Raw genomic sequence first — 22,841 nt, 5'->3', positions numbered from 1 at the left:
TGACTGAGAAGTTGTTTGACTTTTACCTGGGAGCAAGCTGAGTCTCGTCTTTCTCTGTAACTCCCTCTATTTCACCAACTGAACCCTCCGTTCAGCATAAATCTATCTGTTGATGAGCAGAGCAACATAATGTACCTGCAACGAGGTACACTCTGACAAGCAGGGGCGGACCAGACTTTTTAGACCGGGATGCCCCGAGCAGGGCACTGACTTGTGCAGGGAGGCATGAATTTTATGAGCCCACACAAGGATAAATAGCATTTATTTTTGGTTATTCCTATCTTAAAATTACAGGATTAACAGGCTATATCCTTAACAAAAAATAAAACGAGTGAAACGAAGTGTTTTTTAAAAAATCATTCAAAAGTAAAATATAACTGAACAGTGCTGCAGTGCACTGAAACTGTACTGTACAAGCTTTTTTTAGCTGGATTTTTAAAATCAAAATGTCTAAAATGGTGCAGCATTCAATGTGAATGTAAACAGGTCTGTCTCCTTTAAAACTACAAAGTTGTTGAAACAGAAGAACAGCTAAAACTTAAATTCCAGGGGTGAAATATTGGTTACTTTTATTACTTTTTGGTGAAATTAAAACAAAACTGGTTTTGAGCTCTCTGTCAATTGCAGTTATTGTTTTCTGTAAAAGGTGGGAAAAAAAGGTTAAAAAAGATTGTAAATCGGATACTTTGTGAAAAAATCAGGGATTTTATTTTAAGGCCATCTCGCCCAGCCCTATTTCTTATCTAAGCTTTAACAAACAATTGAATTTTTCAGAATATACACTTATACAGTCATAACTCTATAACTAGGGCTGGGATGATATGCTATTTTTGCGATTTGATTCATTACAATTTTTGGGGTGCCGATTCAATTTAAATTGCATATCTTCGATATTTCTGTTTTTGGGGGATTTTTTCGTGTGCTTTTTCAACACCAGACCATGTGAAAAAGTTTAATGATAATGATAATGTCTACAGACTATATCAGGAGCCATATTTTCCCAAAAAATGCACAATACGTGGTACAGAGAGAAACATTTCACCCTCTGCTGTAGAAAAGCAATAACTTTTTTCCAATCCAGTTTATAACAAAGACTGAAATGAAGAACTAGAATTTGAAAAGAAAAAATGTTTTTTTTTTTTGACAAAGAATCCAGATTTTGATATTGTCAAACAAAAAATCCTGACACACCGTACAATGATTTTTTTCTCCCACCACTTTGTATCACATCACTTTAAAGCCTGCAGGCTAGTAGACCAGTGCGTTGATTCAGAGAAAAGTTTTTTATAGGACAAAATATGTCACCTATTGTGCAAACTCTTTGTTTTTGTGGTCAAACAAAAAAGATCTTGTAGGCAGGTTGAAATGTTCCCCATCATGATCCATCAACAACAGGCAGTTTGCAGTTAGAACAACATGTTTGTTGGGTATAAGAGAAAGGACAAGAAGAGGAGACGCTCAGTCATAAAGCCATTTTAAAGAAAATCATAATGTGTATTAAAAACTAAATAAGTATTAGAAGCAGTGATTTTTACAATCAGTAGCACATTTAGTTGAAAACTTTTTAGTTCCAAAAAAAGGACTGTTGGAGAAAAAAAACGTCTATATATGAATAAGTAATGGTTTAACAATGAAATATCCCTTGTGGTAGCATAGTTTATAAGATAAAGTGAATTCAAAGCTGTCTCACTTATTTTGTCATCACTGATCCTGGAAGTTACAAAAGGAGCTGAACTTGTGACAAACATGAACCGAGCTCATTAGCATGAGCCCTGGAGATGTGAAAAGCTGCAACATCATTTGGCTCTCCACCCTCCCCCTTCTTCTGCCCTCTTGTTCTGTCTCAACAACATTACAGCTGCCAGCTTTCCCCTCCCTGATAATTGTTGAACAGTACCATGTCAAGCTTCCCCAGCTCTGCCTTCACATTTTGCCAAAAAAGGAGCTGCATGAGCCGCGCTGACAAACCACTGCAAGCTGACAGCCAGAGCACGCACCCATGCAGGCTTACGTCTAGGGTTTCTTTTTCCCACCTTTTCTTCTAGTTGGTTAGCTTTAAAAGTACAAAGTCATTTTAATGCAGCCAGATACCTTTAAACTGAGTTCAAATAAGTAAACAAACAGAGAAGAATGAAATCCCAGCAAGTAAACAGACAGGAATTTAAAGGTTTACTGGACAGACACAGGGAAGGAGAGTGAAACAAACACAGGCGTCCATACAACAGAGGGGTCTGTAGTCTATTAGATGAGCAGGGGAATGCTGCTAATGCAACACAATGATAACATTCCTGCAGTGTTTGGATTTCCCCTAGTGATCCCTCAGCAGAGGAGAGCAGGGACAAGGAGGAAGAGAGGAAGACAGGGAGAGCGCTCCGTTCTTGGCCACTGGCTTGTTCCTGTTGTTTCTAGTTTCTGCATCTTCACCCCTCTGTTCCTTCCTGCATCTCTTCCTGTAAGTGAAGCCCTGTGTCCACTACAGCAGTGGTCCCCAACATTTTGTGCACCATGGACCAGTTTAATGTCAGACTATATTTTCACGGACTGGCTCTTTTACCCTGCCTAAAGAAACTTTACAAAGACGTTTGTTTTTTGTCCATGTTGCTAGCTTGGGGTTTTGGTGTCAAGAATTAGTCAAAGACGGGTATGACAGAGAGATCCTGGTAATTTTTCAAAATGAAACATGATTCAGATAAATCAAACTGAAACATTTTAGGTTAATAAATTATCACATTTTTTTCTTGTGGAATTTTATGGAGGAAGACCTAATAAGTGCAATAACTAAACTTGGTCTTTGTACGGGGTGTTTGATTATTTGAGTTATGAGTTCTCCATCAGCTGTTTGTTAGTAGTGATACTGTACTTAAACCGTTGTTTTTGTTTTCACAAAAATGGGTGTAATGTTCTGATTTCAACAAAAGATGATGTCGGCAGTGTACCCAAATGTGACCAATAGATCAAAGTTTTGAAAACGAACTATCATGGTTCTGAGAGGCAGAAATGTAATGTTCACGTGTGGATGCTGGGTCTGAAGAGGTTAATAACACTATTTCAATGTAAAACTGAATTAAATGTTGACTCAGTTGCACATTCTTACAGTGTTGATCATATCATGGTTGAATTAAGGTTGATTCATTATCAGAACTGATTGGAAATTCATTGTTCTCTCCATGTTGATCAAAGTGAGCCCTTTCAGTGTTTATTTTAATATCTGACATCAACGTTGACCCCAGTCTGCAGCCTGACAACATCACTGATCCAATTACTTTTTGCTGTCTTGCTTGAAATGTATTTGACCAAATTAAAAGGAGCAGTGAAAATGGTCTCTAGTTTTCCAGATGACACACATATATATGACAAATGAAGCACACAAGCAGAGCTCAGACCATCCACAGAGTTCTCAAAGGCTGAGTGCGAGGCGAGCCTGTAAACATCACATACATCGAACATTTGTTTTGGAGACTGCTGACAATGGGAGGATGGAATCAAAACATCCTGCTCTCAGGCTTTTCTCAACGTCTTTTTCCTGTGTCTGTCTACTTGGGCCCGACATTTGTCTTTTTGTGTTTCGAAGTGTGATTATTTGAACATCTTTATTATTTTGTATTTCTTAAAGCCCACGGGCACTGAGTAATTATATGATACCAGGAGTCACTAAATCTCTGATGGATTGTAACACACTGAAAAAAGGTGCCTCAGAAAACAGCACAACAAACCTGAAATACAGCACGAAGCTGTCAGAGAATAGCTCAGGGTTCATTTCTAGATGTTTAGTGCCATTCAGGAATTTGAAACACCGGTTTCAAACATCTGGTGACTGCATGGTACTGATGTTAAAAATGCTTAGTGTGGCGAGCACCAGTATGGTCCAGTAGTTCAGGTCCCTGCTCCAGGAGGCTAAGCCTGGAGCTGGTAGCCCAGCTGTGACCCCTTTCCCACACATCGGTCTCTTCTTGTTCTCCAAGTCGGTTTCCTGCTCTATCTACAGCCCTGTCCCCTGATTCATGCATTAAAAAGGCTTAAAGAAACTGAAAACAATAGTGTTTGGTACTTCTTCAAATCAGGATTTTGTTGTTTGACAAAATCAAAATCTGGATTCTTTGTCAAAAAATCTTTTTTTATTTTCAAATTCTATTTCTTCATTTCAGTCTTTCTTTATAAACTGGATTGGAAAAGAGTTACTACTTTTCTCCAGCAGAGGGTGAAATGTTTCTCTCTGACCCACATGTTGCACATTTTATGGGAAAACATGGTCTGTAGACATTTTTATCCACATTTAAGTTTTTTACATGGTCTGGTGTTAAAAAAAGCAAACTAAAAATCATAAATATCAAAGAACTGCAATTTAAATCTGATTGCCCCCCCTAAAAATCATAATGGAATTGAATCACAATAATAGCATATCATCCCAGCCTTGAAAATGTAAGGGTTTTGTTTTGTTAGATGTCTGTCCATTACACTGCTTTCAGAATAAGCCCTTGAAAACATAACAGCACATGTTACATGGGACTTTCAAAATAATGGTTTAAGAAAAGGACCATATTGCAATGTCTGCACTAAGTTCATGCTAAAAACTGAAGTTGTTAAAGATTTCACTTAAGGCTTGAAAGACCAGGAACTTTAAACACACCAAGACAGAACAGATCTGTCTACAGCTGAAATAAACCTGTTAACTCCCTGTCTAAAAAAAAGGGTTGGGTCTGAAGAGTTCATCTCTCTATCAGCACATTGTGGAAGGAGGTGAAGTTTTAACTTGTTGTTTCTGAAGCTGTCAAACCTACAAGTTTTGCCCATATAAAAAAACGGCAGACTTGACTGACATGTAGAAACCCTGACACAGTAGAGGAACCTCCATTTTGTCTGTATTTCCTGATTATTTACTGTCCAACTTAACATGTGTCACTGGGCAGGTGTAACCACTGCTGGTAGTTAAGGCACAGCGACTAATCACCTGGATTCCTCTACCTTTCATCGTCTCTGTTTATTTAATGTCTGTGATGGATTCAAATGGAAAAAACAATCTGACTGAAAACATGATCGACATTCTCCAGGCAGCTGTTGAGCACTGTATCAGTTGGAAACAGTGGGAATAATGTTTCTCCTTTTAGTTAATTTTCATCTGTGCCACCTTCAAACTTTCTTCCTTTCATGAGAGGAAACAGAGTGCAGAATCACTGAACCTCTCCAGAGCTCTTCGTCTTTATCTGAATTCTGTCTGGAAATAGCAGAAGAAAAACAGAGAGTGTGTTTACACAGAATATCAGCTGACTTTATTCTGTTGACCAATTAGAAAAGTGGAGTACTGGATAACAATGACATTTAGTGAGAACTAATCTGATTTTTTTGTGATGTGAAACTTGCACCAGAACAGCTGACAAAGTGAATAGACACTGGAATGTCACGACAAGGTAACAAGGTAGCACCATTCATGATTCACACAACATCCTCAAGCAAAACAGGCCTGTTACACACACACACACACACACACACACACACACACACACACACACACACACACACACACACACACACACACACACACACATACCAGCACTCCTTCTAGAGGCTCAAGCCAGCACACTGATATTTGGCATGATGTGGTCATACAGCAGCTACATGCAGGCAGACAGGTGTGCCCACACCTTTCTCCATCTGAACAAACACAGGAATGCACTAGCTTGTTAGTGCAGATGTGGAATCACTTGATGTGTTTAGAAGCCAGAAGCGAGGCTTGAGAAGATCCATCCACAGATGAAAAGCTGTATCATCTTATCATTAAGAAAGACGCAAGTAGACTTCACCACAGTATGATGAAAAGTGTCTGCGAATCTGAAGATCTGAGGTCTTCGTAGGACACTGACATTATGCAAGAAAGTTGGCTGAGGACCACAATACCTGTCCCTCCAGCATTCCCCAGCTTTGACATCATTACCTGAAACTCAGTGACAAAACTATTTCAAACTCCCTACAGGCACATAAATGCAAACACTGGATAAACACACTTGCACATGTGTATACACACACACACACACACACACACACACACACACACACACACACACACACACACACACACACACACACACACACACACACACACACACACGTAAAGCCAAAGCTGGTGGTTTCCTGGTGGAGCATTGATATTCTTCGGGAGATTAGATGCAAAGAAGGATCCAAGGTTTTGTTCAAGCTGCAAGTGCAGTCATGCTCATCCAGAGGACCAACTGTACGCAGTGTTGGTGGAATGCAGCAGATATTAATCTCCTATCACTTTTACTGGCAGACATCTAAACACCAAACTGTTAGTCATTCCCAACAGGAGAGCTTTCAGATTTTAAGAACAGTCCCCTCTGACTAAACAACACTAAGAGAAAACCTGCGCTGCAGCTGGAGTGTCCATGAGGAAACTCCAAACTCTTTTACAACACCTGTTTCTGCTACAAAAGAGAAAAGAGGAAAAACCCAAAGAGCAGGGTTCTCAGTTTGTAAGGTGATGGATTGCTTCATGACTGAGTGTAAAAAACAAAGTGTATATTACCTCTCCAAAGGCTCCTCGTCCAATCACCTTAAGGATTTCAAAATCTTCTTTGTGCAGGCGCATCTGCTTCACTTTGGCGGTGAAGGGTTTCGCTGTGAGACAAAATAGAAGAGAGGTGCCGGGTTAATTTAAAAATCAATCGATGATGATGTGTGAAACATTCTGTATGTTGAAGCATAGAAAGATAGTTTTCATTTCAGGCCATGTGTGATAACACACAATAAAACATGTAGCCATCAGAATGGAACAAAGTAATGGCTCTATGAAAGAGGACGTACCAATTAGGGATGCACCGATCACAATTTTCTGGCCGATCACTGATCTTTAAAAAGCCTGATCTGCCGATACTGATTTTGATTTTTGATTTTTTATAACTGACAGCAATGGTTCAATCTTATTTCATCGAAAATCATTGAACAATACCTTTGAAACAATAAAATCTGTACGTTTTAACTTAATGCTGTATTCAGACCAGAAAAGTCCTTTGGTCCACTTGTTTGGTCCGGACCAAAAGCGGACTTTATTTTTTTTATTTGGGGCAGCTCCTATTCAGATTGTACTGTTTGCAAGTGGACTATAGTCTGTAAACACATCCACGTGTGTGACGATCAGTGCTCTCATTGGACAGCACTGACAAAGGGCGGCACACAGAATACAGACCCAGAAATGGAGGTAAACGTGTGTTTGTGCTCTTATTTGAGCTGCCAAATCATTTTCAGTTTCAAGAGCAGCTCCTTCAAAGAAGGCTTAACAACACAGCTTCAAATTTTGGAACAGCAAAGACAAATGCGCGCAGCAAGGAGACGCTATGCTCTGCGTGTCCTGACCCACAACGTGCTAGCAACAGCGTGGCTAAACAGAAGACGGAGGATCAGGTATGAACCAAAGGCGGGTAGGTTACGGTGGCTTAATAGGCTCAAAAGTCGCATGTATCCTGTAGTTAGTTCGGATGGACCTTGGTTTATATTCAGACCTGCACCGGAGAACCAGGAACCACACCAGAGTTCGTTTGTGTCTATTCACACCTGCATGAAAAGTCCGCACCGGCGCGGGAAACGAACCCTGGTCCATTTAAAGTGGACCAAACACTCCAGGTCTGAATACGCCCTTAAACAACCAATAAAGTGTCCTGAGTTTTAGGTCTCAGAACAAAAAGCAACAATGGCTGGCTGATAGACCTTCCCGGAGGTATATAAGATCAATTTCATTTGTAAAGATGGGCTAATCACTGATCTCTGATCACCGTCCATCCATCAATCCATCCATTTTCTTAACCGCTTATCCTGTTCAGGATCGCGGGTGGCTGGAGCCTATCCCAGCTGTCATTGGGCTTGAGGCGGGGTACACCCTGGACTGGTCGCCAGTCAATCACAGGGATGACACAGACAGACAGACAACCTTTCACACACTCACACCTAGGGACAATTTAGAGCGACCAATTAACCTGATGAGCATGTTTTTGAACTGTGGAAGGAAGTACCCAGAGAGAACCCACGCATGCACGGGGACAACATGCAAACTCCACACAGAAAGGCCCACCGGCCAAGCTGGGTGACGAACTGGTGACCTTCTTGCTGTTAGGCTGCAGCGCTAACCGTTGCGCCACCGTGCAGCCACCAATCACTGACCCCCTCAAAATTAAGGAAATTGGCACCGATTGATCGGTGCATGTCTAGTGCCAATATACCAACCTACTGTACTAGACAGAAAGGTGGACTGTGTCATACAAGGCTGAATCAAAATCTTTTCTAAAGAAGAAACTCAGAGTTGCGACACTCAATGTGATAAACATTGAGTGCCTTAAAGAAAACGCGTTGGGCTTTTGTGTGTTGGGTTGTGCTCAATCTGGATATCCAACAATGAGAAGCATGTTATTTCTATCAAGTACTCGTCCAGACTTACAGGGACTCCTCTGACATCCTTCACAGATTTTACTTTATGAATCATCTACTCCAGGGGTAGGCAACCTAGGGCACGGGTGCCAGAGCTGGCACGCAAGGCTATTTATGTTGGCACACAAAGAATAATTACAATGAGACAGAGGACAAAATGAATAAATGAATAAATATATAAAATAGATAATAAAACCATTGTGTTGTATTTATTTAACACTTAATAAGAAATTGAGCACACTTTAAATGTAATATGTCAAAGTTCAACAAATAACTTTAAATAACACATTTTAAAGTCTTCCAAGTGCATCACCACAAATCTCTTGGGACGTCTGTTTTGCAAGCTTGCAATCACATTTATTTAGCGGCAAAACAGTGTTAGCAAAGTATGCAAAACAAAGCAGCACATACAAAACTTTCTGGAAAAAAACAGGCTACAGAAGAAAGTCATATCATTTATCACTGCATAGCTAAGCACAGAAAAGCATTCAAGAAGACTTTCTTATCGACTTTCCATGATTTTATGAAAAAAGTAAGTCTTGGCACATCGGGCGTGCATGTATTTTCAAGTGGCACAAGTCATGGGAAAGGTTGCCTATCCCTGATCTACACCAATGAGAAGGAATAATTTAAATCAAACTCTGCACATCAGTTCGAAAGATTTTTCTCTGTCAGTAACCCCAAACCATTAAAACGCTCTGACCCAGGCTTGTAGATACATGTCGTAGCCCCACAGCAGCTGATGACACTCCCTCAACCATGAAAAGCTACTGTTCCTGGATGAATGTGTATCATTTTGTTGGTGCCCACCTCCAGCTCTGTGCAGCGCATGACGCCGGACGCAGAGAGACTGGGTGATAAAAGCTGGACATTGTTTTTTCTTCGGTATGGCCGTTTGTGGAAAAAGGACTTGGAGTTGTATGTGAAGCCAGCATTCTCTCAGAAGGCTTAACAGATTCCATCTAAGGCTAACAAAGTCAGCATTTCCCTCATTTGTAAAGAGCTATTCAACCACTTCCTGGTTCCTATGATCCCAGCAGGCCAAGGAGAACCTGGACTGGCTGCAGGCTGGCTGAAGTCAGTCTAATGGAGGCACTGATACAGGCTTTGATAAAACCGAAAACTATAACACCGCGTTTTGATCTGAAAGCTGCCTGTCATCATTAGAGTAGGTTTAGTGCAGTTTAGCATTGTTAGCATTGTTAGCATACAGTGGCAGTAAAATGGAACTGGACTCCAGTGCATTTCAGCGCTTGTTCAAACAAAGACTGAGTCTACATCCACATTAAAAACATCCTTATTAGTTCTGGGATTATCTTTTTTGTGCGTGTACGTGTGTGTGCATATGTGCATGTATGTGTGCGTGTGCATGTGTGTGTGAGTGTGTGTTCGTGTGCTCACTCCCTCACAGCCAAAACATCATGTTTAACTCATCTTGTGGCAGAGACTTAACAGATCGTGCCGTGTTGGGGAACAGCAGAAATGCCTGCTGAAAGAAAACAAAGGGGTCACTCATGGCTCAACAAGCCCCGACTTTGACACTCCTTGCTGACTCCACTCGCAGCTGACCTGCCTAGCTCCACAAGATGAAGGGAACTAGGGGCCGGTAAAGTGTGCCATGTCCTGCTCTGCACTGCTGCAGCAAATTTGCATCAAGACAAGCGACCGGCCCAAAGCGCTTAACTTAAAGGAGATATGTTCAGAAGCATCTCAATGTGAGTAGATGAAAAATATTAAAGTGGTTTGTGGTTACTGATACACGCTGTTTATCTTTTATCTACAATAATGAAGAACGGGCTATAACAAACAAGATAATTGGGCTTTCTTACAATGTTTCCTTTGTGCCTCTATGTCTCTCTTTCTTCATCATTATCAAACAGCCTACTGTTTAAGCTTCCAGCTGACTAACAATAACTAAAGAGTTATCCGTGGCATGCTGGTCTGGAAGGACCCCAGAGTTTCATTGCTATAACATCAAATCAGGTCCAAAAAGCAGGCTGGCAAACTACACTGTCAAAATGAAATTTACTGCACATTTAATTTACTGCTCAATGTCAACCACAAACCTCATTGTGAACACTGAAGATGGAATTTGAGCATGTGATGCCGGAGAGTTTGGTTCTGTCAAAGAAATCTGGAGAAATGGTTCCTATGGTTCAATAAATCAGTCACCCAGTGTCTTTGATTCAGAAGAGAAAAAATTCTGGTTGGCTGCCCGTGTGGGTGATAAAGTCGTGAGGAACTGATTTACCACCGTCAAGATGGAGGCTGGTGGTCATTTCCATTACACACTCAGTTGTTTTGATGAGCTTTCAACTTCATCTGGCAGCTGTAGACACTGAATATTTGTAGTTGTGCCATATTATCTGGCTTAAGGATAACACACTTCATATCATATTGAATATTGAAGGCCATGCATTTATACTGGAAAAATCAGAAACAAAGAAAATCAACTGTGATGTCTGTGATGTTTCTTCATGTGGATTCTTTCCATCAAACAGTTGTTGCCTGCAATCATAAAACTTAAACATGGGATGGGTACCTGTCACATTTGAAACAATGGAGTACCAATGCTTGGTACCTGGCAATTGATATCAGTACTCAGTGGTACCAATTTTCTGTACTTTTTTGTGTTTATGTGTTAATACATATCAATTTGTGTTAAAAATAATAACTGTTTTTTTCAATTTAACATATTTATTTTTCAATATATATTACCTTGCAATGCTGTGTTTATGTCCAGTATGGAAAATCACCTACTCTTTCACTCCCTCACGGTCACAGGGATGCTTTTGGGTACCTAAACATAGTATCTTTTGATTTTATGTGAATCGGTACCAGGTACTTTTGACAGAAGTCGGTTGGTACCTATAAAAGTGCCTAATTCAGTACCCATCCCTAAACATAAATGATCAAATTTTAGGAATTCTGCAAATGAAATACATTGAACACATTTTAGAGCATCGGACATTATTAAGTAGGTTCATTTAACTTCCACAGATGATCCAGAATGCAGCAGCACGTCTGGTCTTTAAAGGGATAGTTGAGTTTTTTTGAAGTGGGGTTGTATGAGCTCTATGTGACCACTAAGGACATTAGATACAGTAGAAAGTTGTCTCCTCTCCCTCAGTAAGACACAAACTTGAATCGATGGTGAAGAGGAAATAGACGCTAACAGGGAAAGACCGTACCAAATTCAAAGGCTATTTTCTCTGCCTACAAGAACTAAAATCAAAAAGTAATACCACAGTTTAAGAGTACGCTACATAAAATGTTTTTTAAGTGCATTAAGTCTTCAGAAATATAAACATTTATCTGTACCTAACTAACTGGTCATGTATCCTTCCGCGCAGCACTAGTGCGCTCCGTCCCCCCTCCTCCTTTCAGCTGTAGGGAAAGTAAACAAGCTATGCTTCGGGCACCGGTTGTAGCCTCGTGTAAGTTTGATCAAGTATCGTAATTCTTTTCTTTGTACTCTTAGGATTGTGAGGCAGCGTAGGAAATTTAAAATGAGTGACCATGACAGCGACGATGAAGTTCCATTCACTTTGGAACCAAAAGGATACCTGTATGAACCAGAGTACACAGAAGAAGAGCTGCTACAGATGGCGACTGAAAGGAATACAAAAGGAAACATCCGCGTACACAGGACATCACCATATCACCCAAGATAAAACCAGTCAGAGCACAGTTTGTGGGAGTGAATCCACACACACAGGCAGAGCATCGATATGAAAATACCCAGTTTTTTCACAAGTGGGTGAGGATTAAGTTTGGGGGACGCGGAGGAACAGAGGGGTTGGTCTGCTTGTGCCTTCTTCATGGATTAATAAAAATCAAGGATTAAAAAAAATTAAGACAGATACCTTTTCTCTACTATCCCATGGGTATTTCATGTACATCAGTTTTTATTCAACAGGTCTGTAACTGTGCATGTCAGGAAACCTTCCTTCCTGTTCAGTCACTCTCAGTGCAGTGGCTCAGTTGTTGTTTCACAGAGTCAATATCTAAACATGATTTCTGGCCAGTTTGGCAGCCCTGGTGACACAGGAGCTATCTTTGTTTCTCCATCAATAACTTGAAGACATTTCCAATTGCCCTGCCTTCTAAAAAAAGATCTTAAGAGCTAGGATTGGTTAAATAGCACACCTCAGCTGTTTGTCTTGAGGTCAGAATACACGCTGGCGTTTCTCTTTATTATGCAAGCGAGCGCTAACAGGGTGGCAGGCCAGAGAATCAGGGTTAGCTGAGCGGGGGAAAACCCTGATTAGGAGCTGCATGCTGACTCAGGAGCCCCACTAAACCAGCCACATGAGAAATGTCTTTTATCTCTGAGCCAGGAGACCACAGGCCCTGTCCACAACAAAGCACACATACAAACATAGACACATACAAATATGCGCAGCACTCACACACACACACACACACACACACACACACACACACACACACACACACACACACACACACACACACATACAAAGAGAGAGCAGGCTCTACTCCCCTGGTGGAGACTAGGTCTTGGTCTGCCCTGAACAACCTCAGCCAAAAAGACTTGACTTGTATTGCTTTTTTGGAGACAAGAACACATGATCCTTCTGTGAAACAGAGAGTAGTGAATTAACCCACAAAGACGCCATTAGCATGAGATTCTTGGCTCTGTTGCCTGAGTGTCTTTGAAATACTAGGCCCATATTTCTGTCTGCATGGTTAACATATAAAACTCCCAACTCCACCAAGAGCTGCCTGTACTCACTAAGCTCACCCTCATTTTCACAAGGTTCAATATGTCTGTAGTTCCCCTGCAGCAGAGATGATCTCAAACCAATTACTGTTTCTCTTTTTACAACACAGGAAAACATGCCTTAGGGTTTGCTCATACATCCAACTATAGGTACACCTAAACACAGCAATTATTGCAATGACAAGGTGTGGAAGGTGGGGCCGATAACAAATTTTGCTGAATGATATATTATCCCACAATTATTGACAATAAAAAATATTATTGACGATATTATTTTGAGACCAAATTAAGCACTAATATAAAAAATATATATCATAGTAATTAGGGCTGCCACAATTAGTCGACATAATCGACTACGTCGACGATAAAAATTCATTGACGCAAATTTTAATAGTGGATGCATCGTATTATTGTTTTTATTGCAGTTGTCACGTGGTGAAATCAAATACCAGGGAGTAATACTCATTTGTTACTTCAGTTCACAGCATGAGGTGCTGTGTTATTGGATACTTTTATGGGAAAAGATCACTAAGTTCATGCGTGAGGAATATTGATGAGGAAAAATCTCCACTCCCAGAGAGCGCTGTGCGCTGACGGAGGCTCTGCATCTCCGGCTTGGACAGCCCGACAGCTCCCGGAGTTTAACGTCTGATAACGGGATTTAGAGAGTCTCCTTCACTCTCTGCTACAGACAGTTTTTCAGGATCTGAGTCACAAACTAGTGTCAAAACTCCCCTAACTTTTGAAAACAGAGGACGTTTATCTGATGGAGCTCTCACTCTCAGGCTCATACTGCACCGGTAACACTCAGTGGGGAGGAGGGGCGGAGTGTGCATGAGTGAAATAGCACATGTAGAGAAACAGAACTAAAGGCATTGTCATGGAGAGCTGGGAGAGAGTCAGGCGGGATCATACAGAGAGCAAAGCAAGCCCCAATAAGCAAATAAACATCAGAAAACAAGCACAAAGTCACTAATAAGTAGTGCTGCACGATTATCGCAATCGCAATTGCAATGTCAGCACATGCAATTCAGATTTTTCTCCATGATTACCAAGCAAGTCTGCAGACTCATCATGACACAACTTTTTTTTATTAAATCGCGAGCACAATTGCAATCGCAATATTGTCCACCTAATTGCAAATCACACCTTTTCCCCAAATTGTGCAGCACTATTAATAAGCAGTCTGTCCAACACTGCGTACAACAACTTCATTTCCCTGTTACCTGCTTCATTCATTTTGAGATTTTTTTTTTTTGTATAGTACCTACTTATATTTTTTTATGTCATCATGAATGAAATAAAGACAAACAAACAAACAAAAATGATACAGGGCTGACCAATCAGAGGTGAGAACCTAACTGCACACTTTAAAGGCCAAAATAACCATGATTACTCGACTAATCCAAAAAATAATCGATAGATTAGTCAACTTTAAAAATAATCGTTAGTAGCAGCCCTAATAGTAATGCAATGTACCCTTTCAAATGCAAAAAACTTTTATTTCTCATGAGTATTTTTTTCTAATGTAATTGGAATATCAATAACTTTTAAATATCCTAAGAAAACAAGCTATTAAAATTAAATGGGCTCCCAGCCAAAAATTGCACTTGAATAAAAAACAGAGTTAAAATGCAGAATTTGTTTTGTGATGTAGCAAACAACTCTCTCTATCCATTTGAATTCTCAGTCACCCAGCTCAGTTATTTTAAATGCTCCAAGCCGTGGCAACTGGACTGTTCAGAGTTTGTGAAGACGTATCTCCTCTCACCCACGAGGCTTCATCATCCTCATCAGCTTCATCCCAAACTACAAAAACAAACATGCACACGGCCATATATTAAGGCCGGCAAAATAATCGAGTTCATTTCATTTATTGAATGATGAATTGATTTATTGACCATCATCCCAGGCTTTGTGGAAGAATCTTTTTACAGTGCTCAGGATGGTGATGATCTGACCTTTAATGTGACTCTCTGATTTCAGAGGTTAGCTATAGTGAGGGCAAAGACTGGTAAAAGATGACATGTCAGTCACATCAGCGTACTGCCCGCTCTAGTGAGAATATGAACGGCTAAGATAAAGACATCACAGGATTCCCATACACTTCAAAACACACTCATTCTCAACACAAGGCCTCAGGATGCAGTGAAACTGGAAAAACATGAGAGACGCCAGCTAATCCACATAGCCAGACTGGTTTAGCCCAAAACGCTGAGTGCTTATCAGACATCATCTCCCTCCATACCGTCAAGAGGAGTCAGAGCCTTCTCTGTGTGAAACTTGGTAACTACAGGCAAATGTGTTCACTTAGCAGCCGTCCCACAAATGATATGCTCAGTGCTCACAACTGGCCTCAAACTGGAACTCCTCCATGCTGCGTCTCCAGGGTGTGTTCATGGGAAATGTGTGAGTGTTTGTCTGTGTATGAGTGGTGTGTGTTACACAGGCATGGTTTGTGTGTGTGTGTGTGTGTGTGTGTGTGTGTGTGTGTGTGTGTGTGTGTGTGTGTGTGGCTGAAAGTAGGGTAATCTAACCTTGAAATAAAGTGCTACATCGATGTGTTTTCTGAGGCAACAGTGTCTTAATTTTCCTCTTTCTCTTTTCAGTCTATCATGTCATCGCTGTTAAAACGCCCACAGCCAAGGGGGGCGCTGCTGAGCAATGGAGGAGTTAGACGTGTTTTTGGTCGCTCCGGTAACTTTCTTGCACAAACACAATAAAAGTGCTTAAAATCCATTACTAAGAGCTTTAGGTGCAAAGTTACAGGCTGTATTCAGACCAGAAAAGTCCTTTGGTCCACTTGTTTGGTCTGGACCAAAAGCGGACTTTATTTTTGGCTTATTTTTTCGTTTGGTGCGGTTCGTATTCAGATTGTGCTTGTTGCAAGTTGCAAGCCTATATATATATAGGCCCAAAAGGCGCATGTATCCTGTAGTTAGTTCGGATCGATATTGGTTTATATTCAGACCTCCACCAGAGAACCACGAACCGCACCAGGTTGTTTAGTCCACACCAGGGTTCGTTTGTGTCTATTCACACCTGCATGAAAAGTCCGCACCAGCGTGGGAAACGAACCCTGGTCTGTTTAAAGTGGACCAAACAGTCCAGGTCTAAGTCACAGCAGCGTATGATAGAAAAATAAACAGACAAGGAAGGATGAAAAAATCGAGAGGCAAAAAAACCAACAGGAACTAGGCTCTGAACCAACCCCAGGCTTGAGTGAGACAACCATTCCGGACAACATGGACGAAGAGGCAGACCCAACAAACCGAACTGTGCTAGCGGCTATAACTGCGCTATGCAATGAAGTCGCGCAAATTAAAGGCGATATCTGCGCAACTTTGGACTCTCATATACAAACTGTATATACTGTCCTCACAGAAGAACTTGCCTCAACCCAAAAAAAAATGCAGTCATCCATAAAAATCCTCGAAGAAACTACAGCCTCGCATGGGATTACTATTAAAGAGGTAGAGAAGTCTGCCACCTACCACTCAGACAAAGTTACTGAACTCAACAAGTCACCAGATTAACTCTGAGCTGGGGAAACTCTCAGAGAAATGTGAAGATTTAGAGGGAAGCTCGACACAGCACAAATCAAGAATCACGGGAATCCCAGAGGGGATAGAAGGACCCAAACCAAGAGACTTCATCGCCGGGCTGCTGAAGGACCTGCTCTCCCCGGATGAGAAGCCTCTAATTGATAGAGCACACCTGACCACCTTATTTGTTAAGATGTTAAAGTACAGCTGTATCCAGGCTAAAAAGAGACATAAATGTATATTTCGGATGTTTGAGATGTGAATGCTCAAAAAAAAGTGCACTGCTCTTCGTGTGAGGATTAAGCATCTGACTGTTAAATGTTGTGGGTGTGATCATGTTTCATCGGTGCAAAATGGCACACCCACTTCTTCAGTCAATATTTCAGCCAAACACACATTTGCAGTCACCTGATGCATGATCCTCTTTGAGTCTTAGAGCAGATGTGTGTGACACCCTGCAGAACAAATGATGGCTGAAAATGCCACAGTCAGCACATGGTAAATGTGTTCTTTGAAGCTGCAAAATATTTGGTTCAGACTCGGGCTGCAACTTGTACTGTACAAATCTGCACTGCAACTTTCATGCTCACATTCTAAAATTGGTTTCAATTCATTTAATTTTTTTGATGGAACCCAAATAATTGTATTTTTAATTGATTTTTGATTGTTGGCTTTGAGTGTGTTCTGCCAACCTTTGCAATGATTACTTGTATGTCTCAATGAAGCACTTTGAATTGCCTTGTTGCCTAAATGTCAAAAAAAAAACTCCTACAAGGGTTGTGCATGTTAAGCATTTTTTACACGCTTGTGTGATTTTTGTGGACAATGCTATGATTTGGGATTATTATGACAGCTATATGAGTCTAGATGCTTTGTTATACCTAAAACCCTCTTTCCACCAAGTGGTCTGGTTTGGATCAGTACAGTTTTGTACGGGTTGGATCAATAAAGTCTGAACCTGTTTGTGTTTCCACAGCCAACTGTGCCCCTCTTGGTAAGCAGCGTGTACACCAGCTGCGGGTAGCTGCGTCAGCTACGTAACATCATGAAAGCATAGCAGTGCAACACAGTGTACCCCACTAATAAAACCAGTGAAGAAGAAAAACACAACACAGTAAACAGAGGAATGATGGAAGACATCCAGCGATTCGTCTTCTCTGTGATTGGCATGTGGCTCTTTGTTTCAAAGAACAATCAAGCTTTGTTTCAGAGAAGGCTGTGTACCGCCAGGAGAAATGCAGCACAGGAAGTGACCATTCTTTCCAGCAATCAATGGATTGCAGTGGTTTTAGCTCCACCTTCTGGGGTTGGATCGGCTTAGTCTGGCACCACAATGGAAAGGTACCAAAATATGGGACGGTGTGGGTTGGTAATTTGGACACCTGTCCAGGTTTTAGTCAAAGGAAACGTCACAGAGGCATGCTGTATCGAGAGGCACCAAACTGAACCGCTTGGTGGAAACAGGGCTTAAATGGATCAATCAAACTAAGTTAGATCAGAGTCCTGCACTGGGTCGGGTACCCGACAGGTACCCGCAAAAACAGCTGATTTGCGGGTGGTTTTTGAAAACTTTTTTTTTCCCGGGTTCGGATCTGGGTGGAAAAAATAACATGCTGGTCGCGGGTTTTAGTTTGACACATCAAAATTAATATAAAATAATAGTAAATACAATAAAATAAAAACGTAAGTTTTAAGCTGGTTGTAAGGCTGTGACCATATAGACTGCAAAAAAACATGGACCTCATCCGTAAATCCTGAGCCACGCTATCCAGTTCTTATAATACATACATGGTTGTGACATGACCATGGCTCGTACCTGCTGAGCGTTTGCTTAAGTCTGGACAGAAAGTAAGTCTATTATTACACATGTAAAGGTCCTTTTAAGAGATTAAAAGTTCAAAAACATTAAACGTAAAAAACGAGTGATTTTACAGTGGTATGTGAGAAGATCACAGAGGGTTGACGATAGAGCTAAAGTCAGGCTTTGATTGGAAGAGTTGCTTCATTCAGGTGTGTTGTTTACTCACTGGGATATGAACTATGGCCATATACTGTTCAATTTTCAGACAACATGACCCAAAATGATTACTTTAAATAAGGTTAAGGGTCAGGCTGCGGGTCGGGCTGCGGGTCGGGCTGCGGGTCGGGCTGTGCCGAAAATTGGACCCCTGCAGGACTCTGAGTTAGATGCAAACCTACAATGGAGTACTAGTAAGCAGCTGTGCAAAACTAAATTTAGGCAGCTCTTTGATTATAGTTTATGTTTATGGAAGAGAGGCAAGAAGATATTATAAAATCTAACTGTATTTGTTCAGTTTGCTAGCCTAGGTGTAGGAAATTCACAGTCATACCTTCAAGTTTTAATTCTAACAGAAATGGACTTCTTTTTACTATGCAGAGCCCAGCTATTATAAATCAGAGCAGTCCCTGAGCTTTAGCAGGCTGAAGTGTACTGGAAACAGTAAGATACATGAGAAATGGATTTTTTCAGGTAGCGCTTAAACCCTTTTATCATCTCTGGAGCAGAAAGTTAGGAATTAAAGTGAAGGTATTAACAGGATGAAAATAATAAACAAAAACAAGAAACAATAAAGAAAGGCATGGAAAAAGCTTTGGAGTTCAGCTGCAGGGTCAGTGGGTCTGAGCGGGGGAGAGGGAGCAGAGCAGAGAGAGGAGTGACGAACCGAGAACACAGGGGCTGCCGAGCCAGTTACAGTAAGTGTCCAACCCTCACACAAGCACCACGCTACAAACCCATCCACAGCTCCAGAGGGGGACGGAGGGACATCTGGAAGCCATAACGTGGATTATTTACAACCACAGTGAGGTAACGACACAAAAATGCCGCTTGCCGGAGAGACAGGGGGATGGAGGGATGGAGAAAGGGGAAAGAGAGATAGATAGAGAGAGCGATGGAGAAAGAGAGGCATGAAAAGGAAAAATGGTAAAAAGTTGAGAAAAAGACCTGAAATGGCCTTTCCCTCCAACAGTCGACGGCAGAACCGCTGGAGGGAGGAACGTATCACACCTTGTAAGCAGGTTGGGACATTTTCCACCCTGGGTGAACCTCGGCTGAGGAAATGCTTGGTGTGATGAGGGAAAGCAGATGATAGGCCTGCACAGCGAGGAGTCATAGCTGGCCTGTTTTTTTCACATTCTGTGTAATAGGTGGCATACAAGACAAACTGGGAAAAAGTGTCAAGTCATTGACTCAGTCAGTCTGGCATTCAGAGGTTTTCCTGCTGCTGAGCAGAGCGTCTGTCACATCACCTCCTGATTCAACACAACCACGTGACGTTTTCAGTATCTCTGAGCCAGCTGATACATAAAACCAGCTCAAGCTGTTCCCAGATTTCGTATTATATTCTTACAAAAGCTGCTTCTCTCTCCCAAACTCAAAGATTGGTTCATGATGAACATCAGTCTAAGAATAGTTTATTAAAGCTCCCTTGCAGCTATGTAAAGAAATAAGACCTGTTCAAGATGTGTAATGCACTATTTATTCTGAACGCACAGCTTTGGTCTCTGAAATAGTAGCAAAATGCTTCCTGTTTAGAAATGGAGAAATAAATAGAGCTAAGTGTTGAATAAACAGCAAACCCAAACACAGGTTCTGCCATTTGTGATACATGCTGACTCTCAGAGGTGTGGGGTTACTCTGGTAACTCATTGATATGCAGCAGAAATACATGGGCAAATAGGGGAACACTTAAGCCTAGTTTATGCTTGACGCAGTCGCTTGGTCGCATGGTTCTTGCGCCACGAATGACGTCAACACGCACCTCGTGACAGTCAGGCGCGCTGGCGCTTTGCATGGTCGTGCACCTCCAAAATTTTTAACTGTGTCGCAAGAGCCGCGAGTGGCGCTTCTACATTTTCAAAATAGACGAAATAGAGGGTAGACTTGCTGAGTTGGTACGCTCATATGAGCATTTATATAATCCATCATTAAGCAGTCATAAAGACCATCAAATGGCACTGAACTCCTGTCTTTGCGGCGAATATTACAATGGAGAATGCGCCAAGCATAAATGCCACTGCGCTCTATTGAGGTGCACGCCACCCGCGAACGGAGCCAGGCGAAAGTATAACTAGCCCTTTACATAGCATGAAAACATGCCCCCCAGCATTAAAAAAGCATTTAATACTAGGCTGCACACCAGTTGCACCAGAATCCCAAGTGCTGCCTGTCTGCAACAACCCTCCCACTCCACTCCCACTCCACTCCACTCTACTCTACTCCACTCCAATCCACTCCACTCCACTCAAGCTAACCTCAAGTTCCCCTCGATGCTGTTTTCCTTTCCCTTCCATACCCTCCCATTTCCCTCTCTTCCCATCTCTTCAAGTCTCTCCCTACATTTCCATTCTTCCTCCTCAGATCTTTAATCCGAGACCCACCTCACTGCGTGTCTTGGTGTGTCCTTTTCCTCTTCTGCTCTGTGTGACTTTCTTGTCCTGTCAGACTAATAAGAGGGCAAAGATGGTCAGAGTCCTTAAACCAAACAAGCTGTGCCCTGGGCATTAAACACACAAACAGGATGTTCCCAAAATATTGAGAAACCACAAACACCAAAGGAGGGGGGCAGGGCCTGGCAGAACAATAGATCAGATCCAGTATGTGTTACAGAGCAGCGTCTGCCACACTGAGCCCACACCCAGAAAAGCAACATGACAAAACCAGGCAGTGTCCTTATGACTTAAAAGAAGTGTTCCGGCCTGTACATCGACCTGTTCTACCTACACTGCAAATAAGTGGATTTACACTATTCTGTGTCCACAGTCTCACAGGCCTGATAGCATCTGAGGAGAAAGAGAGGAGCCTGCCAGTTCAGTTAGCTTGGCTGACTTTCCTCCCTGTCTGCCACTTTGTTGGTGGTAGAAACACAAGGTGCTGCATTGTTCCTCTGAAAGGTACTGATAGTAACAGAAGGATGGCTGTGATAAGATGGCTGTGAGTCGAGAAGACCAGAGTCAATTGAATTTATGAAAAGAACATGGGTCTAGGCCTGTCATGATAATCAATAAATCAGTTAACCTAACGCTAAATAAAAACATCCTCGGTAAGTTTGCCAGCCTCGATAAACTGACACGTGCATGCTGTTTGTTTTCCTCCTCTCTTTCGACCAAAGAGGCTGAATGAGAAGATGGCTCACTACGTCTATCTTTCCTAACATCGGGGTGCATAGGTTCTATGGCGGATTTATCGGATTTATAGCGGAGTGAGCATTTGTCAAAAATGCGACCTTTGGGGTGAAGACGGAGCTGAAGCGAGCGTCCTGAGGGGTAAGGAGGAAACACACGCTAATATGAGTGATGGCACCAAAGATACGGTTCTTAAGCCGCCTGCCACAGTCCCAGTGTGGGAATATTTGGTTTTTTTATCAGAATGAACAAAGTGTGAGCTCATGAACACCAACGAGCTGATATGTCGCATTTGTTTGAAAATAGTGGCGACGAAGAAGAAGAAGGGGAGGTGCAGCGGAGCCTTGTTCTTTGACAATCCGCTCTTACTGAGGCTTTTGGTCTGCAAAGTAAATAGAAATAAAAGCACCAAATGGTGGGCCCTCAAAGACAGCTACATTGCCAAAGAAATGCAGCCCTTCAATACGGTTGAAAGCCAGAAATGTTCAAAATGTTTGACAGACAGTACGGATTGACTGGGAAAAAATACATGTTACAAACAAAATTCAGGAACTAAACTCCCTTTTATTTAGGCTATAGTTTTTATTGTTGTTTTTTTATTTTGGAGTTTTGTTTTTTCTTTAGAGACAGGGTCGATGTTTTATTGTTTTTGATTAGTATTAATTATTTTCATTGACATGTATTTTTTTCTAAAAGAGAGTCCATTTCATTTTCATTGTATTTTTTTCTCTTTCTTGTTTGTTAAATTTATTATATTTTTTGTTTAATTTATCTTATTTAAAAGATCCTGACCTTTTAATCACAGTTAAATACTCTTAAGAAATTAAAGTTTCTTGCTTTTGATATGGTGTACTCACTTTATTTTCCCATTTATCATAATTACATCAATGAAAAAATGGAAAAAAAATCAAAATAATATTGACAATTGTTATTGTGACAGGCCTACATGGGTCATTCTGCCAACTGAATCCAAGACT

The 22,841-nt window shown here is 41.4% G+C and overlaps 1 protein-coding gene across 7 annotated transcripts in view; it reads right to left on the bottom strand.

The window, feature by feature from the left end:
• The window catches only part of cdc42bpab (CDC42 binding protein kinase alpha (DMPK-like) b), a 108,101-nt gene that overhangs the window by 59,716 nt on the left and 25,544 nt on the right, over positions 1–22,841 (bottom strand). For all 7 annotated transcript variants that reach the window (XM_074684844.1, XM_074684845.1, XM_074684847.1 and 4 more), the window contains exon 2: positions 6,539–6,630. In XM_074684844.1, coding sequence (XP_074540945.1) covers positions 6,539–6,630 — 92 coding nt within the window. The remainder of the gene's footprint in view (positions 1–6,538; positions 6,631–22,841) is intronic.

The sequence above is a fragment of the Halichoeres trimaculatus genome, unplaced genomic scaffold, assembly GCF_033239565.1.
Source record: "Halichoeres trimaculatus isolate MK-OKI-2021-1 unplaced genomic scaffold, fHalTri1.1 fHalTri1_scaffold_13, whole genome shotgun sequence".
Classification (NCBI taxonomy): Eukaryota; Metazoa; Chordata; class Actinopteri; order Labriformes; family Labridae; genus Halichoeres; species Halichoeres trimaculatus.
This window is presented reverse-complemented; position numbering and strand designations above follow the sequence as displayed.